The 21,799-nt window shown below is 41.3% G+C and overlaps 1 protein-coding gene across 12 annotated transcripts in view; it reads right to left on the minus strand.

Moving 5' to 3' along the window:
- Nucleotides 1–10,972: 10,972 nt before the first annotated feature.
- LOC119555587 (pleckstrin homology domain-containing family G member 5) overlaps nt 10,973–21,799 on the minus strand; it is a 54,907-nt gene continuing 44,080 nt past the window's right edge. For 5 of the 12 annotated variants that reach the window (XM_037867064.1, XM_037867065.1, XM_037867061.1 and 2 more), the window contains 12 exons: nt 19,680–19,862; nt 17,945–18,499; nt 17,125–17,222; nt 16,962–17,056; nt 16,766–16,887; nt 15,778–16,155; nt 15,488–15,715; nt 15,081–15,425; nt 14,193–14,871; nt 13,456–13,627; nt 12,469–12,573; nt 10,973–12,180 (listed from right to left, as the gene is read on the minus strand). In XM_037867064.1, coding sequence (XP_037722992.1) covers nt 11,856–12,180; nt 12,469–12,573; nt 13,456–13,627; nt 14,193–14,871; nt 15,081–15,425; nt 15,488–15,715; nt 15,778–16,155; nt 16,766–16,887; nt 16,962–17,056; nt 17,125–17,222; nt 17,945–18,499; nt 19,680–19,862 — 3,285 coding nt within the window. In that variant the 3' untranslated portion in view covers nt 10,973–11,855. Of the gene's footprint in view, nt 12,181–12,468; nt 12,574–12,596; nt 12,809–13,138; nt 13,345–13,455; nt 13,628–14,192; nt 14,872–15,080; nt 15,426–15,487; nt 15,716–15,777; nt 16,156–16,765; nt 16,888–16,961; nt 17,057–17,124; nt 17,223–17,944; nt 18,500–19,679; nt 19,863–21,799 lie in introns of those variants that run through there. The other 7 variants (XM_037867071.1, XM_037867070.1, XM_037867067.1 and 4 more) reach the window with 6 other exon arrangements.

Below are 21,799 nucleotides of genomic sequence, written 5' to 3' on the forward strand. Positions count from 1 at the left end.
GTGGCAAAAAGCTGTCACCCAGAAGACAGGATTGATGCCCCATGACTGTCTATCTGCCAAGCCAGTAGCTACAGATTAAATGAAGATTTAATTTTGTTTACAAATGCTGGTAAAACACCGCTGACCTCTCTTGTAAATCAAGTCCTGAAAATAAAGAGTTGGCTTTATATGGTCTAAAATTACTCATACGTCATGTTAAACATTGCTTAAAGATGCGGTAAGTCAAACGTAAAATCAAGAAATTTAAATATACATGGGTAATAAAATCAATGGTTATTAGCCATACTTTAAAACACTGTTCTGGCAGTAATTTCCTAAATTTAGGCTACTTAGCACTTCCCTTAACGCCCATTTTTCCCTTGAGTTTAAAGTGCCTTCTGGGGTGGGCAGGCCAACTTAAAGCGGACACAGCCAAAATTTTCAAATTAATGTAAAGCGTGTCAGGCCTGGCCTAAATACACTCCCCCTTCGCCGATCCACCGACTCGGTTCCCGCCACAAATCGATAGCCCGACATTTGGTTGGGCCGCCTTGATGGGGTAAACACCTTCTTGGGTACCATTTTGTGGCATGGAATTATGGCCGGAAATTGCCTTAAAGTGTCAATCAGTGCAAACGTTCTTAATAGGTATTTATTTTTGCCATTTTAATTACCCCGCCCCCACCAACGCAACTTTTCCACCTTGCCGGCGGACAACGAACTGATGATGATGAAAACGACTGATGACGCCTTAATTACTTTCTCGAGAAAAAGAACTCATTTCCGAGTGAATTTTTCATTGCGAATTTTCGGGCTGCTTGTTAAATCTTTAATGTATGTCAGTTAATCTAACTGAGTAGCTATTTATAAGCGATTCTAAATTGATCACTTGACAAGATTTCATTTTCTACTGATGGTCATTGAAATCTATAAATATAGTATACGAGACAATATTAAAGCATAGAAATTTCTGTGCCTGAAAGACTAATTCTCAAACTTTGAGAGCCAATAAAAATAAATCTAGTTATAGGTATTTTTACAATCTTTGTGGCATATTAATCAGCTTTAATTTAAGCTAAAGAATTTTATTTGATTATGTGCAATTTCGGCAACATGTTGATACATCTTATGATATAGCGTAGCGGGTTGCGTTGCAAATAGGATTAAATAGGTCTGCTGTAAAATAGATTCTTAGAAAACCAAACCTATTTTTACTACGGTAAAAATACTGAAATTTAAATGCTTTTTCAGGCAGGATGAGCTTGTATTTTGATACCAATTGCCCACTGTGTTGCGATTGGGGGATTATCGAGTGCGTGCCGGTTTTAGTTAACGAATTCAACATTTTCCATTGAATGGCAAGTGGCAGTGGGGCAAACTTCGGAAGCACCGAGGGCCCAAAGCAACTGTTAGCACAGACCAGCTAGCGGTAATCGCACTCCCGAGAATCCCGAACAGCCCCCTGAAAGAGTGAAAGTTTTTAAGGGGCTGTATCCTATACACATATATACGAATGCTGCGAGGCTTGACGACCCAACCCCACAACTCCCCCACATCTTCTGTAAAGGTGTTTCCGTTCAACGCATGAATACTTGTTTTTGTTTCGTCTGGGGCTTTGAGCCGGTTTTTGTTTCGTGTTAACTACCGACCCCAGCCAATGGCCCAAGGATGCTCAGTTTATTTTGTTTTCCTGATTTATTGGCACATTTATAAAACCAAGGAACATAAAAGTTTAGGAAATTATACTGTAACTAAGAAACATCTAACTTAAACAATTTCAAATAAGATGTTTTAAGAATGATATATTTAAAAAAAACAGTTTCATTATTAAAAGATAAAAATAATTGTAAAATAAATTGTGTCATTAGCATGAATCCCTTTGAGATATGGGCATTTAATACTTGTCGCCTTTTAGCAAATGTAAAATCCTATGTCATTTGAAAAACAAATGCTTCTTAAGCTTATAAAAACACTAGTGTTTATTGAAACCATTTCATCTGCGCCGTTATGCGCCATTGCACCTGATTGGATTAATGTATTCAAGAACATCACCATGTACACACAACCCATAAATAAACCCATTCGCACCGTTGGCAGACCAGGTTCCAATCCTTTTTCTTGGCCAATAAAAATATATGACTTTGAAATTGCTCAAGGGTTGGACCGTCAAATGAGAGGGCTTTTACTTATGACGAATGCTTTGAATGCACGCTCTGGGGGATAACAAAATTAAATTAAATTGTGCCCGAGACTTGTTCTCACGTTCAACTCAGGAATCATAACTCACTTCTAGAGTGTTTAATGCACTTTGAAAATAACCACCAACTTTTTATAGTTTTTCCTATGGCGAGACTCATGAAGAAGCACGGTGAATAGTAAATTTCCCAAGGCTAAGTTTAAAGTGATGCTGCTAGCAATAACAAAAAATATTAAATGATAAATTCCTATTAATCGAATTTGATTAAATTTAAAAATCTGAGCTAAATCAGAAGTTTATTTTTATATTTTGAACGGATTTCCAATCGTTAAATTTAAAACTTTAATTCAATGAAATAGGTTAGCAGATTACAGTGACTCATACCAAGAATATTCATATAAAACACTTATTTATGGGCCATATATTTAATTCAATAATTCAACCGTTGTCGTCTACGCCTTTCGTGAGGGTTGGGGGATGTTAAAAACGGAGGATTGTTAGCATATAGAACATTCCCAGGGTATAAATTAGAGAAATAAATTATATTTATCAATGAAACCCATAAATAATATTTATTTTCGCCCGTGACAGGGAATGCCATCCGCACACCTTGCTGACGTCGAGTTTCGTGCTTGTTTGTCAGCATCTGTACATTGTGGTTGGGTGGGAAATGCGTCTTTGTGTAAAGCCCACAAAGCATCAATCAAAGGAATTAAATACAATTATAATTGTCTGTCACCGTATCGAGATGAAAAGCCAGCCGCAGAGGATTTTCCGAGACGCGAGAACTTTTCTTCTCAGTCCACCCTAAATTTTATAATGTATGTACTCCAACTTAGAGTGAGCCTCGTACTACATCTACAAATAAAATTAATGTGTGTTAAGTATCAATCATTATATTGCTAGCAACAAGAATTGTGAAATATTGCTTGTATCTCATTGTACATTCTAGAAAATAATTTAAAGATATATAAAAAGTTTATACATTTAATTTAATAAAAGTTCACCCAAATGTAAGTTGATCACCTACGGCAAGTGATGACTTTCATGTGGAATCATACAGCATGATAATAAACTTTTTAATACTACTTTAATCCAGACATTCCCCGTGATGTACCGAATACTTTAATTCCAGATAAGCTCCATTAACGTTCGTCAAGATTATTATTATTTGTTTTCGTTAATATTGTTTACATATCTATTAAGAACTACAAGTGGCTAAAGTCCTTTTGGATTTCGTCGAATGGTGATAAGTCCTTGATAAACTTTATCTATTTCAACTAAAAGACATGAATACTGTTTGAAATATGCTGAGAACTGGAAAATTAAAAAGCGATAGATGAACTCAAGCTGAACTCATATAAGGGTTTACTGTCCAATTTAATGTTTGTCATCGTTTCCGCATTTCTAAGTGTATGGGACAATGAAAGGCCAAAGTGAAATGGAAATTTGAAAGGTTTTCTCCAAAGGTGCATCCTTCGAAAGTATCTTTTTTTTTGCATTCCTCCTAAGTGAATTGAATTGAAAACAAACGGAGAATGGCTGCACACTTTGGCACAGAGACGACCGCAGGGCTTGAGAAAGTACGAGCAAAATGTTTAATTTCCGGATGCACAGGCCGTTGAATTTAAAGGAGGCGGCGCCGAAATGTATGCAAGGAATATCATGCAGATGCTTCCGGCACTTGGCAACATGCAAAAGGTCGTTGGGTGGGCGGTTCGGTGGGCAGTTGGGTGGGTCTATAGGGTATAGAGTGGGCAGTGGTAGTGGGAGTGGACGTGGGTCACTAAGAGGTCGCCGCTCGGACAAAGAGCCCGTTGAGTGTGTGCAACTGAAAGTGAAGCGCAATTTCCGCACTCTTTTTGTGTCCACTATGCACAATTGAAAAAATCTCAAAGTACAAGAAGAAAAAAAATTGAAACTAATAAAATAAAGTAGAATATTACTGAATAATTTCTGAATTAAAGTGATTAAAACTCTGAAGGCTCTAAAACCTTCGAACCGAGATTGGTTCTTCTCAGTTTGAGAGTTTTGTCTTCTCACTTTTTCTTCTCGATATCGATACTAAAGCGATGACGATTTTAGTATTCCAAGTCAGAAGCAATCTTGGTTTTGAGAATTTGAATATGAATTGATCTTGGCTCACTTTTGAGATCATAAATACTTAAATTGAGAACGATTAGAAAGATTTTTTCTCTAATTGCAGTGATAAAATTCATATATGACTGATATATCACTGATTTCGTAACCCTGCAATTTTCTTAAACATTTTTTGTGATATTTCATTTGTTTAAGTGCATTATGGCAGCAACTATGTGGAATCTCTCTGGCCATATCCTGTCACTTCCCGGCCCATTCAACTGGCCAAGAGCACATTCGAATCATCAGCATCGAGGGCCATTCGGTGACAAAGTTTGAACGGTAATTAGGCATGAACAATTGAGCCGAGCAATGGGCAAACAATAAACACTTAATGCATTGGCACGAGTTTAATGACACTTCGCATCGGTGGCGATGACTCCTCTCGGGTAACAACAATTGGAAAATTAAACAAAGCCACCGCCAGTTGGGATGGAAGGGAAAACCCCCGCCCACGCATTCCACCCAGACAAATTGGGCCAAACGAAAGCAAATAAAGGATGGAGGGTGCAGAGAAAGGACACTGTAAGAAAAACTTGTACTTAAAATAAGTTTTAAAATGCAGTTTGGTTTAACTGTAAGCACAACTTTAAAAACACATCGATAGAGAATCAATCTCCGGTGAAATTATAAATTGTGGGAAATTTTAAATTTATGTTATGATTTATATTACCCTACAAGAAATTTCTCATTTCTCTCATTTTTCCCAATGTAACATATATTTTAATAGGTATATGCCTTACATCGGAGAATTATATCCCTTATACATCTTTAATTCATTTATACGTACTTTATATTTCACATTAATTAAAAATCAAAGAAAACTTAATAAACTTTATATTCTTATACCTCTTTCTATATCAGTTATTTGTGTTCCCGTTTTATTTTAGTGAAGAATTCGATGGTGTCCGGTATGTTGGATTGAACGCCGGCCACAAGGTGTCTACACAACAATTTATAATGGTCGACTGGCAGTGCACGACCACAGGCGACAAACAAACAGCCAAACGCCGGGAAAGAAAGGCGAGAAAGTGGCGAGAAAAATACGGGATAATAGCGCCAGACGGCTGCAGTGCCATTTCTCAAGCTCAAGCACCAAGGACCAACTGACCAAAGGACCCAACGACCGTCCGCCCGTCAAGTCGAGGACTCGGCGACATTTGGACACTAGGACATGGGCACCTCCATCGAGGTCCTTTCGTGAAAGGGTGGGTAGCCACCAGTGGCCAGGTGAGTGACCAGTCGTTGTTTACTCTCCGCAGTCAGTTGGCAAACTCGGCTCGTCCATCCTGATGGTCCTGGATGGAGCGTCTTCCTTACACCGCTTCATTTTCGAATTTGCTGAAATCGATATGGACACAGTGCGAATTAAATTTACATTTAATTCCAAGTGTCAGGTTACTGCATTTTTGAAAAGGAATGAAAAGGCTTTAAATCAAGCCAGTGGCAAATATGTGAATAATTATATTAATTAAGAGAGCTTCATACCAAACCCTTAATACTTTATTAAAAATATTTTAAAATATATTTATAGATAAGTTACATTTTTAAGTGAATACAACTGGCTAACAATAGCATTTGAAGTAGTCTCTATTAACTTGTATTTTGAAAGCTCAATTAAATATTAGTTTTCTTCGATATGTACGAGCATTTCCCCTCCTAAGGCAATTTTGTTGTTAAACAAGTTCGCAAAGCAGTCGAGCCGAAAAAATTAGATACCCTTGTTTGTTGTGGTGGTCTAGTAGCCATAAATAATCCAAACGGACTTGACCTTCGATGGGTGCAGTGGAGGAGAAGCCATCGACATCGTTGATATTTATTATGCGATGGCTATTGATATTTTAAATAAATGTTCCGTGACATAGATAAAAACATTTCAGCAGATACGAGTGCACTGATGCTGGCATGTTGCTGTAGTCCATCTGTGCTGTTTTTGCGAGGGGAATTGAACTATTTTTCCTGACATCGTTATTGTCGCTGTGCACCTGTCAACTGACCTTGTTTTCTCTTTTTTTCGAATGAGAAATGCAGAGGATGAAAAACCAACAGAATCGAATTCATTTTTTATGAAGACAAAATGGTTTCCAAGTCGCAGCTGCCTGGCTTTAAGCACCGCTCTAAGTTTGATTGCATTGTGGAACCTTGTTTTCGGGTAAATAAATGATACAAAGCTACGACTGTACATTTTAAATGCTAATTTCTCTAGCCCTCTGAGAAATCCAGACTTTCAGTTCCAAAATCGTCACACTACCTCCAAAAATAGTTGGTTAAATTAGATATTAGGGGATTTGTTTTTAGACAGTCTATTATATCAAAGTCTTAACAGATTGGTGACCCAGATATCAATATCTGTGACCAGAACTTGGCAATTTGTTTTTAAAAGTGGGTGGTTCAATTACCTATCAATAGTTTTGTTTTTGGTCTTTCCAATGTATATAAGTCTTAACAGATTGGTGACCCAGATATCAATATTTGTGACCATAACTTGACCCATTATAATTTGATTTGGAAAGCAGGTGCTTCAACTACCTATTAAAAGTTTCGTTTTTGGCCATTTCACTATACCCCTTTATAGACCCTTCCTAAACCTTTAAATCAATGTCTTAACAGATTGGTGACCCAGATTTGAACTGTTAAGACCATAACTGGACCCATAAAATTTCATTTCGAAACTTTACACCTCTCAAACGACCCTATCCTGAAACACATCCTTGATCTAATCTCATCTTGGGCAGCGGCGAAAAGTCCATCAAGTGCGGTACCTAGGAGTGGCAAATCCTCTTAAAGAATCCTCCTCGAGCTGTTTGTGGGACAGCCGCTTAAAGTGCTCCTCGCCGGGATGCGTGGATTGTTGATGGTGGATTCGCGGCACTCACAAAGGAGAGGGACGAGGACCCGGGGCACCGGTGTCCTGGGCTCCGTGTTCCCTGCTCGGGGCTCATTATTTCCCCGAGTAATATGCTAAAATGACGCGAACACACAGGAAAGGCAGACGTCTGGCTGGAGGTAAAGCGTCGGGCTGGGAAATGTTTTTAATTGAAAGGAACTTGCGAGGCGTGCCTTCACATGGACATGGAAAAGTGCTGAAAAGTGGCGGAAGAGGGTGGGGGGGCGGTTGCCTTGGGGGCCGGGAAAACTTGGCTAGGGTTAAGCATGGTGTCGACACTTTCCAGGCAGTGCGCCAGGTGGATGTCCCCGACAGACCTGTCACTGGCAAAATTGTTTTTAAAGCCCCACCTGGAACAGCTAATTTCCATTTGTTTTGCTTCAATTTCAGCTCTGTTCTGCTGAACTAATATTTGCACAATCACTTTGGTTTGACTTTAGCAAGTCAAGTGGATGCACAATCTGTTAACTTTACTCTCTGAACAGGGGAATAAAGATTATAAAAAGGTTAAAAATATCATAGCTGCCATGGAAAAATGGGTAAAAATAAGAAATTTCAGCTGCACCAAGTTAATTCCCCGTTTCCCAGAATTTCCTCCTTTGCCGATTACATGGCGTACTAAAAAGTGGTCAGATGGCAAAGCTGGTGGAATCCCTTGGCAGTTTGAGTGCGTTGCGTCCACGCACAACCATAATAATAATCCCATTTACACGATTCCGTTTGGCACTGCAGTGGGTGAATTCGGTTAGCGGATGCTTTAAGTGGGACCTCGGAAAACGAGGAAATTCAATGGGGGCTCGCCGTTCCGAGTATTTTCCGCTGGAGAGTGAGCTCGCAAATTGCGTATTTTCATGACTGCCATTATGAGACGTCTAAATATAACTAACGCGGCCGCAGGATCCGCGAATCCGCGTATCCGAGGCAAGCAGCCTGACTAACTGCCAGCCATAACACTTCAATCGCGGAATTACGACATTTATCATAATGCTTTTCAAGAACCGAGTGGCAAAAGAGGGGGCGGTGGCTCTGCTGGGGGCGTGGCATGCAAATAATCCACTCGACTGCTGCATGCATCGCCTGTTTTAAGTGTTCTCCTGGCTGCCTGCATTATATTTCTGCCAAATGCAAGCATAACCAGGAGAAAAATAATTTATAAATTCGTTGCGGAACCTACAAAATTACGGTTTTATTTGCCAGCATAACCTGCGAAAAATATAAGTTTAAAGGGGTTATCAGACTCATTTAATCAGAGATGGGATTTCCAGTTGGGGTGTACAAGAAGCAAGTGACTAGGTTACTTTGTATATGCATTTAATACTTTCAGTGTCAGCTATGGAAAAAGGTTGAGAGTCGCATTCAAAAATTGTATATTCACTTACCAACCCCAATTTTATTTTAGTACAGTTATTAAAAAGGCTTAATCAATAGTTTTTTAACTACTTTATCATGGGTAATTGGATGAGAAGAGTCTGGCCAATTAGTAAAAGCTCTCTCAATGACATTACTGTCCCGACACGATGGCCCTTCATTTATCAAGTTGCATCCTTGGCTCAGAGTCCTTCTTCGATATCCCCGCTGGGTTGCAGCTGCCGCAAAACTTTTTAATGGTTAAATAAGCGATGTTGTCCAGTGCAGTTTGCCCGATGTCACTATGGAAACACAGATTTTTTACGTATTTGGCCACTTTTGGTTGGTAATTGGTTTTAAATGCCATTTGTTTAACTTGACAAAGTGAATTAATTCAGGATAAGGGCAACTTCTTCTGTGCCATTAATAAAAATAATGATATCCATTTTATTATAAAAACAAGGGAGAACGCTATAGTCGAGTACCTCGACTATCAGATACCCGTTACTCAGCTTAAGCGACCAAAGGGAAATGGAGATATGCAAGCAGCAAAGCGAGATTTAAATGCGCCACCTACCGGCGGAAGACAGATTTAAGCGTTGTGTGCGTTAGGGTAGGCGTGACAAATTCATTGTTCAATAGAATAAGTTAGCCGCGCACTTTGCTCTCTCTGAGCGCCGGCAGTGCTTTTCTCTTTGCCGCTAAGTTCGGCCGGCAACTATTTACATACACACACATAGACGCGTAAAAACATTTCGCACTGTCTGGCTCTGACGTCATAGCTTTTTTTCTTGGGAGGTTTGTGGGCGTTAGAGTGGGCGTAGAAAAATTTTTTTTGGGTCAATCGATAGGTATGGACAAGACTAATACATTTCAGTTAAAATTTTCTATCTAACATCAAAACTGTAGGAGCCACAGTTTTGGGCGGTTTGTGGGCGTTAGAGTGGGCGTGGCACTCTACTGAAACAAACTTGCGCTGCGTAAGAAGCTCAGGAATCTGCTCGCCAAATCTCAATAGCCTAGCTCTCATAGTTTCCGAGATCTCAGCGTTCATCCGGACAGACGGACAGACGGACAGACGGACAGACGGACAGACGGACAGACGGACAGACGGACATGGCTAGATCGACTCGGCTAGTGATCCTGATCAAGAATATATATACTTTATGGGGTCGGAAACGCTTCCTTCTGCCTGTTACATACTTTCCGACGAATCTAGTATACCCTTTTACTCTACGAGTAACGGGTATAATTACCTACCAAGCTTTAAGTGAAATGAAACCACTGCTTTTTGGTTGTTTACATTACAAATAATTTTGATATTTATTATTCAAGCGTGTAAATAAAGCTTTTTTGCACTTTACTCTTTGTTTCATGTTTGTATTCCTTTGTAAATAAATTGCAATTAGATATAGTTGCAATAACATTTAAGTTCAACTTCTAAGTACCACGTACTATATGTATGTATGCATATATTCTTTGGGTTAGCCCGAAGAGGGGTTAAGATATTTTTACACAAATGTATCTCGTTACAGATTTAGATAGCTCCATGCCCTCCAGCTAAGTATGACTCTAAAATACGATATCAGCTCTACGCAGCCCTAAATATTGGTAAGTATTCGTACATAAAAATACGGCTAACACTTTGTATTGCAATTGTATATTGTAATTATATTGTAGCTCACTTGTGTGCAACACATGCATCTCATTATATATAATCCCTATAAGTATGGTGTGTATATGTATTCGTTTGTCTCTCTATATGTAATTTAGAACTTATGTCACGCTTTCCCATTGATAATATGTACAAATCGTTATCCTTTTAACCGAAATTGCTTTCGACGGAAGAACATTATCCTACCTTACTCTACTTTCGAACATGCTACCCAAACTCAAAGAACTTGCCATGACAGTAAAGAATCAGAGAGGTCAGTAACATGATCTTTAACTTTAATAACTTTAACAACAAATTTTTCCATTAGAATTTCAAGGGCTTGTCTAGATCTACTAGTAAACTCAACTTAAATTGTATCACCCATATGAACATAGCTTAAACGACAAAGAATAATTTAGAGTTGGTGTCTGCCTTATCCCAAAAAAACATTCTCAAGCGTTAAAATCTGTGCTCTGGCCTTCAACACTTACACTTTGTGGAAGAAGACTACGGCATACTTAATTTTGTTCCTAAAGTAAATATTATCTACACATATTTCGACCGAAAATCGGCTAATACTCTATTTTGGTATACAATCTTGTATCTATTATTGAGTTGAAGCTGTTCTAATGTCATATCCAAGATATAGGAAAGATTTCCTTTTTTAAAAATAAGTTAGGGCCATTTCACAAATTAATTTCTGAAAAAAATGTCTGGAGCAGCAATGTTGATACTTATGTTACGTGCAAACAATGGGCAGCCAGTAATATTTTTATATATATAATATATGGTGTTTTTTATTTGTATTTTGACCGTAACATTTGATTTACCTACTTAAGGAAAGTAACGACTTACATCAATAGTATGGAAACACTTTTTTAAAGCTTGTGATCAATCTAAGTATGTTTCTGTATATATGGCATTCGGACTATGCGTATTCTATGGTAACAAGTACAACTAACTTTAGTTTCGTTAAACTTTATTTGTCTTCATATCGTTATGGGAAGATTAAAATGGCGAATGTGCGGAGCATTGTGTTCTGAAACTTCTAATCTCGCCAAGTAGTTGAAGGAGGGGGTTTAGTTAGTTGTGGAATGTATATAAGTTCAATATCAGCTTTGGACCCAAAAGTGTGGTTTTCACAATACAAGCTCACAATGTCCTACACTCAGTATCTTACTTCAAATTTAAAAATTCGCCTTTGATTTTTGCTCGTCCTTTGAGAAGTTAAACAAAGACATGCTATGTTTTTAATAAGATCGTGTAGCTTAAAAAAAAACTTGACTTTAGTATTATCGTAATAATTAAAATGGAAGGAACAAATAATTTTGTATAGAGCTAACCATGTAATTCTGAATAATAAATAATAAAAATCCTGGATATTTAATAATCATTTTCTGTACTCTCTTCTTTTCTTTTTTGTCAAAGATTTTGGGAAATGGTGGCGAAAAAAAAGTTTACAAATTAAAATGTAATATACCTATAGGGTAAATATCTGTACATCCTTTAGTATTGACGGTCTATTTCTGAAGGACTGCGAATCAAAGGCGATTTTCTATGTGTATTTTTATGTGGTAGAGTTCTGTGTAATTTGTGACGGATCTGTTGGTAAGTACATTCTGCGGCTTTACGCGTCTGCAAGCCCATCCACATCAGACGTCCGTTTCGGTGCTCGACTGGTTGTGGTTGGAGGTGGGCAGCGGCGCCTGGTGGGAGAGCTGCTTGTGCAGCGGGGGTGGTGGGAGTGGCTGACCCTGACCCTGACCTTGACCCTCCTCGTTGGGGACCAGCAGCGGCAGCGACTTCTGCATGCAGACCACTCCCGGCGATTGGTGCTGCGATCTTGGGCTGGGCGGCGTGGGCGTGGCCGGGATCTGGTGCCAGTTAATACTGTTCTGGGAGGTTATGTTCCGGGTCTTGCGCAGCGGCGGATTCTTCGTCGACGTGGAGAAGGCCATGCCACGGCGCAGGGGAACTCTACAGGAGCCGCGGGAACAACAGGACGGAGGACACGCATTAGCAACGGTGGGTTGGTTAGTCGATGGCGATGCGGCGGTCACGATGAGGCGCAGGATGTGGGTTATGAGAGTTCAGGATCGAGTTCGGGACGATGCACATGAGGACACGACGCAGTTGGTTATTTTAATTTTTTTTTTTTTTGTTTGTTTTGAAGGGAAAGGACGACAAAGACACAGGTTATACAGACGGGTTACACACAGTCAGACGTGGGCACTTGGGGGGGCTCTAATCTCTAGAGACACTCACCTCGTTGGGCTCGGCGGCGGGTAGGAAATGCCGCGGTGACTGGGCGACAACAACATGTTGCCCGAGTGGCTCGTCGTGGAGCCGGGCACGAGCAGAGTATTGTTACTACAAGTAGGACAAAGGTTATACTGTAAAGAGCACGCTGGCTGATTTGGATCCGGTTTCGGATTCGGTGGGGGAAGCGGAAACGCAAGCGGTGGGCGGTGACGGTAAAGGATACAAATCGTGTTGCCCCTAACATAAACGCATTGCGGCAATCGCAGAAAACAAATAAAAATAATAAACCGGAAGGACAGCGTCGTAAACCAAAGTATAAAATACCCTTGCTCAAAAGATAACCCTTAAAAATAAAAAATAGAGATAGAGATAAATAAATAAATAACAATGTTTTTCAATAGAATTTGTTGAAGAAATAATCAATTTTTAAACTTGTGAGATTTCAAAAGATGTGAAATAAAACCATCTACTTTATAAGAACATAACATAGCTGATAGACCCGTTCTTCAAACTGCAGACGGACTTATAGCTTGTGGTAACACTTGTATAGTCAAGATGGTGTTTAATATAATTCCCTTAAAGAGCGTAGAAAATTAAAGGGTGTTTTGTAATTAACAGACTATTAGCACAAATGAAGTTTGGTGTTCAGGTGATTAGTCATGATTCCAAGTCGTACATTTCACAATAAAAATATTTATTTAGTTGATTTTGTTTTGATTTATAAAATATGACTACAGTACGTATAAGCTAAAAACAGTGTATAAATATGATGACTAAATGTAGAGTATGGTACAACATAAACAGAGTGAATCCGATCCCTGGGAGTACTCACACGTGACTGGACAGGGGATCTGATCTGTGACCTGATGACCTAGTGATCTGGTGATCTGGTGATCGGGAGATGAGAGTGGTTTGGTGGTGTGTGCTTGCTTGATATTGTTAAAAGCTGGTCATGGTCAGTGGCGGTGGTGCACCCTCTACGCAACTTACGTGTGGCTGTGATGCATGTTCAGGTTGGGCAGGCTCTGGCCCAGGTGGTTCATCGGCTGCACGGAGAGGGTGTTGGCCGACTTGGAGCCCATCTGGCCGATAATGCCCATCTTGGTTTTGTGGAGACCACTGATCAATTGCTGCTTGCCCTTCAGGTTCACTCCGTGGTTGCCTGCAGATACGGGTTAAGGTATAACATTTTTAATTTGGTTTTATATTACTCGGTATTTATTTAGATATTGTTAAAGCTTAACAAAGCATACCAAAGTCATAAAAAAAATAGTAAAAGCCATATGCCTAATATCGGTATCCCTGGTACCTAAAAAATGTCAGATTATTTTCGGTATGATGGTTTTATAGGAACATTCCTATACATCTCTTATTTCTGTTTTCAAAAAAGGTTATTCAGACCTAATTTCATATTCGATCGGAACTAAGTTGAAGTTCATTTTTGTAAATAAGACAAATTTGGAATTATATTCGGTATGTTAGGTTTAAAAAAACCTGAAGCATCTTTTATTTCGGGGTTAAGAAAAATGTTATTCTGACTTATTTTCATATTCGGTTGAAACTTAATTGAAGTTAATTTTTGTAAATTAGACTACTCATTAATTTTTAACTTTGGTTTGAATATCATCATGTATACCATTTAGAATTTTATTTGTTCCTTTGCACAAAGTAAAGGGTGAGGTACATCTTCAGATATCCAATTTATAATTGCTTTGTTACCTACTCACCTGTCATAATGCTGGAGCCCTCGTCGCTGGACACCGAGTTTGTCTTTTCAAAGTCGACCGATATGTTGCGCGAGTCGTTCCACTCGACGCTGCCGCTGTGGCTATTGTTCGCACTGGAGACGTGGCTGCAGATCGAGGAGTTCATCGGTGACTTGCGGACGCCCAGGGAGTCGGCGGTGCCGCCGCTGGTGCCACTTCCGCCGAACCGGAAGCTGTCGCCGCCCACCGTGCCGCTTCCGCTGCCGCCGCCCGTGCCGCCGCCTCCGCGCTTCAGTCTTTGGTAGATCGTCTTGGCCCGCCACAGGGCGTCGTACCAGTTCTTGGCCTCGGTGCACTGCAGCGTGAACGCCGTGGTGGCCACCTGGAACTCGTTGAGGTACACACAGTTCAGCGTATTGTTCGGCGCCAGCTGAACGATCAGCTGGTCGGTCAGGTACGGCTGCCGGATGACCTTCAGGGCCCCCAGTCCCCTCTTGGCGATCGTCTTGCACACCAGGAGGAGATCAGTGAGCAGGAAACAGTGCACATCGGACTTGCCGAGGTTGTCCTTGAACTTGTGGTCGCCCTCCATGAACAGGTGGCGCACATGGTAGGCGGGGCATCCGCGCATCGGAGCACAGAGGTCGAACATTTGGCTGTGCTGCTTGATCAACTTGTCCAGCATCTCGTTGTTGGTGTCCTGCAATCCCGAAAATGTACATTATTTCAAATGATTTTCATCTTGCGATTTTAAACGATGTCTGAACATCCCTTCTTAAAGATATTCATGCTGATTATAATATAAAGATTGGTGACCAGTTCTCAATTTTTACATAGATGATAGTTTTTGTATAATATTTTATGGACTTAAGGAACATTAATCCCTGAAAAAGAAGTGTTATTACTCACCACCACATCGTAGGATTCGATTCGCACCATCACCCCCTTGAGCCGCTCGTTCTCCTGCCGCATCGTCAAGTGGTTGTTCACACTGCCCACAAAGTTCTCCACGCTGTGCATCATCACGTCGATGGCCTCGATCTCCTCCACATCGCTCATGTGCTTCTTGATGGCCGCCAGGAGGAGGCTGTACTTGGTCAGTCGCTGCATGGGTCGCACCACAATGTCCGCGAGTCGCAGGCGGTTGCACATCTTCTGCGACTCGCACCACGCCAAATAGGATGTGAACAGGGCGTTGTTGTGGTTCAGCTCCTTGCAGTAGAACTGGCAGGTGCTCTGCTCCGCACAGTAGATCTGCAGGGGATCGGAATTAGTATATATGTTAAATTTCTACCTATTAGCTTTCCAGAACCCACCTTATATGGCGCAAAGATGGAGGCGAAGGCAATAAAGCCCTCCTGGAAAAAAGCACATCTCAGCGGTTCGTGTGTGATCACACTATGTGCCACCATGGGATACAGCCACAAGGTCCAGAACTTGATGTTCGCCTCGCACACAGCTCGCACATTTGAGAACAATCGAGCTTGGTCCACATCGGTTAGCAGACCTTCCTTCTGAACGGCCTCCAAACAGGCCAGAAATAACTAAAAACATATCCACAAGTTGGTTTTTCTCAAAGATTTAGATTGAGTCTATAAGCACTCACATCAGTCACTGTTTGCAGGGCGTGTATGTAATACACCTCGGTGGTAACCAGCTCCCAAATGGCCGTCTGGATCTTAATCTCCGTCTCACTCATCGAATCACTAGCCACAAAGTCCCGCCACGATTTGTGCATATCCTGCAGATAGGCCAGGGAGTTCACCAAATCCGGATGATCAAAGTTCATGCTATCCGGACGCTGGGGAACTCCGTTCTTGGCATAGCTATTCAGTAACTCGCACAGCTGACTCTGCTGGGGATTCTTGATCCCGAATATGGAGGACCACCGCTGCTTGATCTGCTTTCCGGCTGCCACTCCCGACTCACTGGTCTCCTCGGTGGAAACGGAGGGCAGAAGTCGGGGCGGCGGTTGGCGGGAACCCTGTGAATTAAAAGTTGAAATTATACAAAATTATAAGGAGCATTTGAAATTTTTAAAACGTTATCAATAGAATTTATTAGAATTTTTTGTTGAATGCCGATTCCTCTATAGTTAGTTATCTGTTAAAAAAAGTTAAAAAAAGTAAAATTCTTTTGTGAAACATTGACTCTACTTAAATAATAACAGTCGCATAAAACTTTACATTACATTGACAATCTAATTTTTCCTGAAAAAGAATTTCATCTAATGAGAAAAGTTAACATGAAATTCAGAATCCAGACCTAAATTTAATACTTCCTATGGTAAGCAAAATGCTGCTTCAATTAGATGATAGCTGATAAAGTTCCTACTTATTTATTTATTTATTTATAAAGAGCTAACAAATAATTGAAATTATGAGCTTGCAATGATGTTGAGCAATGGCGACGTGGGCCTTCAGCTCGGAAAGTTCCTACTATATTCTGTATATATAGGAATTATCCTAGGAAATATGTCTTTTAGATTAGCTTTAATATACATGCACTTTTTTTACTCAGGTATGGTTGCATGACAACTTTTCGGTTTGCCCACAAATTATGAAACCCTTACCTATTTCGAGAAATAAACTTACAAAGGAAGCTGCCTTTTGCAGGGGCTTGCGGTTGCTGCCCCGTTCCGTGATGCAGAGATGGTGTCCAGCCAGGCTCTCCACATCGGTCTGCTCATCCACGGAGACGGGAAGGAGCGAAGGTCCTGACGGGGGCGAAACAAAAAAAACAAGCTGAAAATGGTAATGAATTCCTGGGAATCCCACGTAAACGACTTACCGGCATCTAAAAAACTGGGCGTGGGATTATTGTCAGTGATGGTGATTTGTGTAAAGCTGAGGTTCCGCCTACGCAGGGCGTGGCTGAGTGCGTTACTAAAAAGTGTACTCGTTGTTATATATTTACTTGAATTATACCTATGTGGGGGCTTTAGGCGACTTACAGTAGTGTTACGCCTTTGGTCGCCGGAATAAACTCCTCATCTGGATGCTGCGACGATTCCAGGCAGAATGACACGGAGAAGAATTCGGAGCTGGAAACCTAAACGAGTGATGAATTCAAAATTAAGTAAGGGAGGCATTACGTTGACAGTTAAGAACTTTTGGTCTACCACTTCCTGTTGATGCAGAAACTAATCTGTAAATTCAAGGACCAAACAAAAAGGGCCTTTTAATCTGGCCTTCAAAGGGGCCACAAAGAGGTCCACTGGCGAAAATTGCGATTTTGCAAGACTACAGCCAGAGCACTCTCTTTGATGGCCCTCTGAAGTGTGAAGATTGCATCTGTGGGCCCGGAAAGTGAATCCCTGCCCCAACGCCCGCAAAAACTACTGAAATAAGAGCAAACATCAAGAAATATTCTCCGTACTTGTATGGGCGGGAAACGGGGCGAAATTTTTCGCTTGGCAAGTGACAGAAAAGCCGCGGCAATGGGAAACCGAAGAAAGGAAAGGAAAGTACAGGGATGGCAGAAGGAATAGCAGGGAAAGTTCTACAACAACTTTTGCTGATTAAGGCGACAAAGGCAAATAAAGAAATTAAAAATGTATATATTTTTTTCCCCATCCCAAGAGCAGTCTTCATCATCGTTGGCATCGCCCACCGTTAATTGCAGACTCATTTTTAAGGTACATTCAGGTGAGAAGAAGGCCTTCTGATTGTTCAGCCATCTGAGATCTGCTTAATCCCAGAGCAGCTTGTCCTTTGACCAGGCGATTCTGTTTGTCCTGTTGATTCAGTAGCATTCATTCCAATTCCACTCACCTCGCTGCGCGTCAGCAGTGGCTTCTTGCGCTTCATGAACGAGGATTTCTTTTTCACCGCCGAACCGGATGACGAGGAGCAGCCGACCGGAGAGGTTAAGCCACCGCCACCGCCACCACCACCACCACCACCGATTCCACCGCCCGAGGTTGCGGATGTGGTGCTGTAGGGACTCAGGGTCGAGGACGACGATGTGGCCGCCACCTCGCCAGCGAACTGAAAGTGTTTGGAGGAGGGTATCGCATGAGTTGCCGAGGCGGTGGTGCTCGTGGTGCCGGTGGTGCTGCCGCTGCTAGTCAGTTGCTGGTGGTTTTGTTGATGGTGGTGGTGGTGCTGGTGGAAGGATGCGGCACTGGGGTGACCGGTGCCACAGCAGGACGAACTGGCCGTCCTAGTGGTATCGTCCAGCGTGGGCGAGAGCATCAGCGAAGGCGTCCGCCGCACGATCTGCGGTGCCTGGGTGTAAATCGTGGGTGGGTGGTGCGGTGGGTGAGGCTGGGCGGTTGGTGGTGCCGAGGGGGACAGACAGACGCCCGTCTGTTCACCCTTCTCAGTCTGCGATTTTTTCGGATTTTTGTGGTTTTTTTTGGGTTGGTTCAGCGTGTTTTTTTTTTAAAGCGGTCAGCAAACGAATAAAAACCAAGGTTTATTAAGCCCATTTAGGTAATATATAGAGACAGAGTGAGGGGAAGAGACAGAAAAGATAAAGATAAAGAGAGAACAGAGAGGAGAAGACAGATATGGTGAGCATATTTTGTTCGGTGGTTAGATGGTACTACACTCTATAAAGCTATAGAGGCTACTCTACTGTGCGAATCTTCTAAACATGGCCAATTCTTAAGCGGGACTTAGCTACTAAACATAAAATTAAATTACAAGTGCAGCATAGAACTCCTTATATTATTGCACCTTTTCTTAAGGAATTAATTCTTTTGGGTAAATGAAAAAATATATCTTATTCAATCTTTGAACTGAACTAAGAAAATGTTTAGCTACGATTAAACCAATGGTTTGGTTAGATCAATAACTCCCAACTAAAAATGACAAATAAATTACGAGAATGGGGAATGGGACTGTATCTTAAAATCGCAGAAAAGTCACGTACCGTGTAAAACTGACAACAAAAGACACGGCGGAGTCTTCGAAATGACTAACAGTTACAGATAGTTAGTGCAAGAAAAAACATCTGACTGTGCTTAAATCAATGACAGCTACAAGAAGAGCAGTAAATAGTGCTAAGAAAATAAAAAAACACAAATCAAAGTCAGACGACAGCAGCAAGCAAAGTAATTTGTTATCAATTTGCGAGCGGACTTTCTCTCAAGGGACTTAAACCCAGGAATGGCGAATCTACAGTGGGAAGACACTACACTTTAAACACTACACACGGAATAATTACAATCTAAATTCAAGTTATTTACTTTTGAAATTGAGCAATAAAGCATTTGAATAGGAAAAAACTAATGTTTTCTAAAAATTAGCAAAGTAAAATGTATATAAAATTTGAATTAATTGATTATTACTGATTATATACTTTTTGTAAAATATTTATTAAATGAAAGATATTAAAAATAAATGTAATCTTTATATTTCTAATATACTCTCGATTTTAGATTGTTAGTTTTCCCCCAGTGAACACACTCTAGGCAAGATGGATGTGCTGACTAAGTGGCCAAGTCCTAGCACTTGGCCGGTGGTTTAGCATGTGCTCCCCGGTCCCCCGACTGCCACTTACCACATTGGCCTGCCGGCCCAGCGATCCTGGTGCTCCAGTGGTGGCGAACAGTCCGGATGTGGCGGTGGTGCTGCCGGCGGCGGTGGTGGTGCTGGTGCTGGTGGCCATTCCCGGAGGACCGTGCTGGCAGGCCACCACACCCGAGTCGAGGCCATCCAAGTGCGTGAGACTCTTCGATTTCAGCTGCAACGGAAAATGAAATCGAAATCAGTCAGTGGATCTGGGTGAAATCATTCAGGCGTGACGCAGATATTTATAATTAAATTTTATTCGCGTTATTGAGGGTTTTTCACATATTGTTTTCATATGCTTCACCCTTCGATGGGACTGCATACAAATAAAAAATGCAATTTATATGTAAGCGGATGAAGTGCAGTCTTCTGTGGATTCCTGAAATTGCTAGATCTGTTACAAAATATTCAATAAATGTGAGAAATAAAAAAAGACCTGTATATATTAAATTAAAAATGTAAAAATTAAACTGTTAAACCATAATCTTTAAAATTGTAAAACTCTCTGTACAAACCCCCACTTTATCGTCAGATTTTCCAATAGAGTGATATGTCTGATTTATTACCAGATCATAAATCTGAATCTAGTCTGGACAGCGATAAGATTAGCCCTTTTTTTTTTGGTTTATAAGCCATAAAAAGCCCGGATACCCCTTTGTATATTTTAAGATGCTTTCGGAAATGTATTGTGTGGCTGGCGACCTTCGGAGCAGGAACTGACACAAAGCCATCAAGCCACTGCATCCAAGGGACGATGGAGCCACATCGAATTACTGAATATTTCGCGCTTAATGCCGAGAATAATGTTTTGAATGCTTTTGGCGCCGGGCGTCCCGAGACAATGAAAAGCTCAGTGCATTTTCCGGGGAAAAATAAATTGCTTGCGGCTGGGTGGCAACTGGGTAACTTGACGAGGGCAATGGCAATGGCGATGGCTGTGGCTATGGCTATGGCGAACCGTCAACGAAAAGATGCATCGAGAACAAAAAGATTGCGCCGGCGGCCAAGAGCCCTAGACGTGTCCTCGAAGGTTTCCTGTCCTCGCCTAATGCACCGAGATTACATCAGTCAAGTGCCCCCAGCTGGCCGAGTGAGTGTGGACGTGGACCAAAGTCAGGGTCCGCCTCAAAGTCAATGCCCCACCTAACATCGCCCGTCGCCCATCAGGCAGAGTCCTTGCTAAAGGACCCACTGCATCCCCGGCTGCGATTTACACATCTCAATGCCTCGGTTTAAATTGTGCTTGGCGAAAAACCTTGTGCTTAAATTCGCATTAACCGCAGTTAAATTCAAGATATAATCACCCTTTTCGCTAGAAGGATTTTGAAAAAACCTTCTTTAAGTAATTTTCCCATTTAATTAAATAGAAAATCCTTGCTGAATTTGTAAGTATTTGTGAAACAATAATAAGTTAACCCATCCATGGTCGGAATAACAAATTCAAGATTGAACAAACAATTACAAAATCCTTAACATTAAATGCAAAGTAATCAGTTACTTCCTGGAAACATCGTTTGTTGTGGTGCTGGTTAATTACCACAAAATTCTAGGGAGCACTTCTCGTCATATTCTCAGCTATTCTGTATTTAGTTCCATTGGATTGCTCCGCATTGCTAAAACACCAAGTGGAGAAGATACCCCCAATTCCAGGGGGTCGGCATGCATTGCATCCGAGCTGCGAGAACTTAAGCTCCGGGACGGATGCCATTGGGCACCCCGACGCCGCTAATCTCCCCTGAAACCCACGACCAGAACCACCGACTCCCCCGGAGTGCGCCCAAGGATACGGGCTCTGGTCTATTATTCCTGCTGACGACAATATTTCACATTCTATTTTGGCAATTTCCAGCTGGCAGCCCTAGCCCTGCGACCACTTTCCTTGCCCTTTGCCCTGGTTTATGTTTTCGTTTCCGGTTATATTGTGAGTTGCTCGCCCACTGCGGCTTGGTTTACTGTCTGTCGGGATCACACAAGACGAGGGTATATTGGGCTATTCGGTAAGTAGTTTACCAAAAGTAATATCCCATAAACCATAGTATTGCTGGACTATTTTTCAAATATTCATATTTGACTTATTTTTAATAAAAAATGGTTTATATCAAACAAAAT

Source organism: Drosophila subpulchrella, chromosome 3L (assembly GCF_014743375.2).
Source record: "Drosophila subpulchrella strain 33 F10 #4 breed RU33 chromosome 3L, RU_Dsub_v1.1 Primary Assembly, whole genome shotgun sequence".
NCBI classification, from domain to species: domain Eukaryota; kingdom Metazoa; phylum Arthropoda; class Insecta; order Diptera; family Drosophilidae; genus Drosophila; species Drosophila subpulchrella.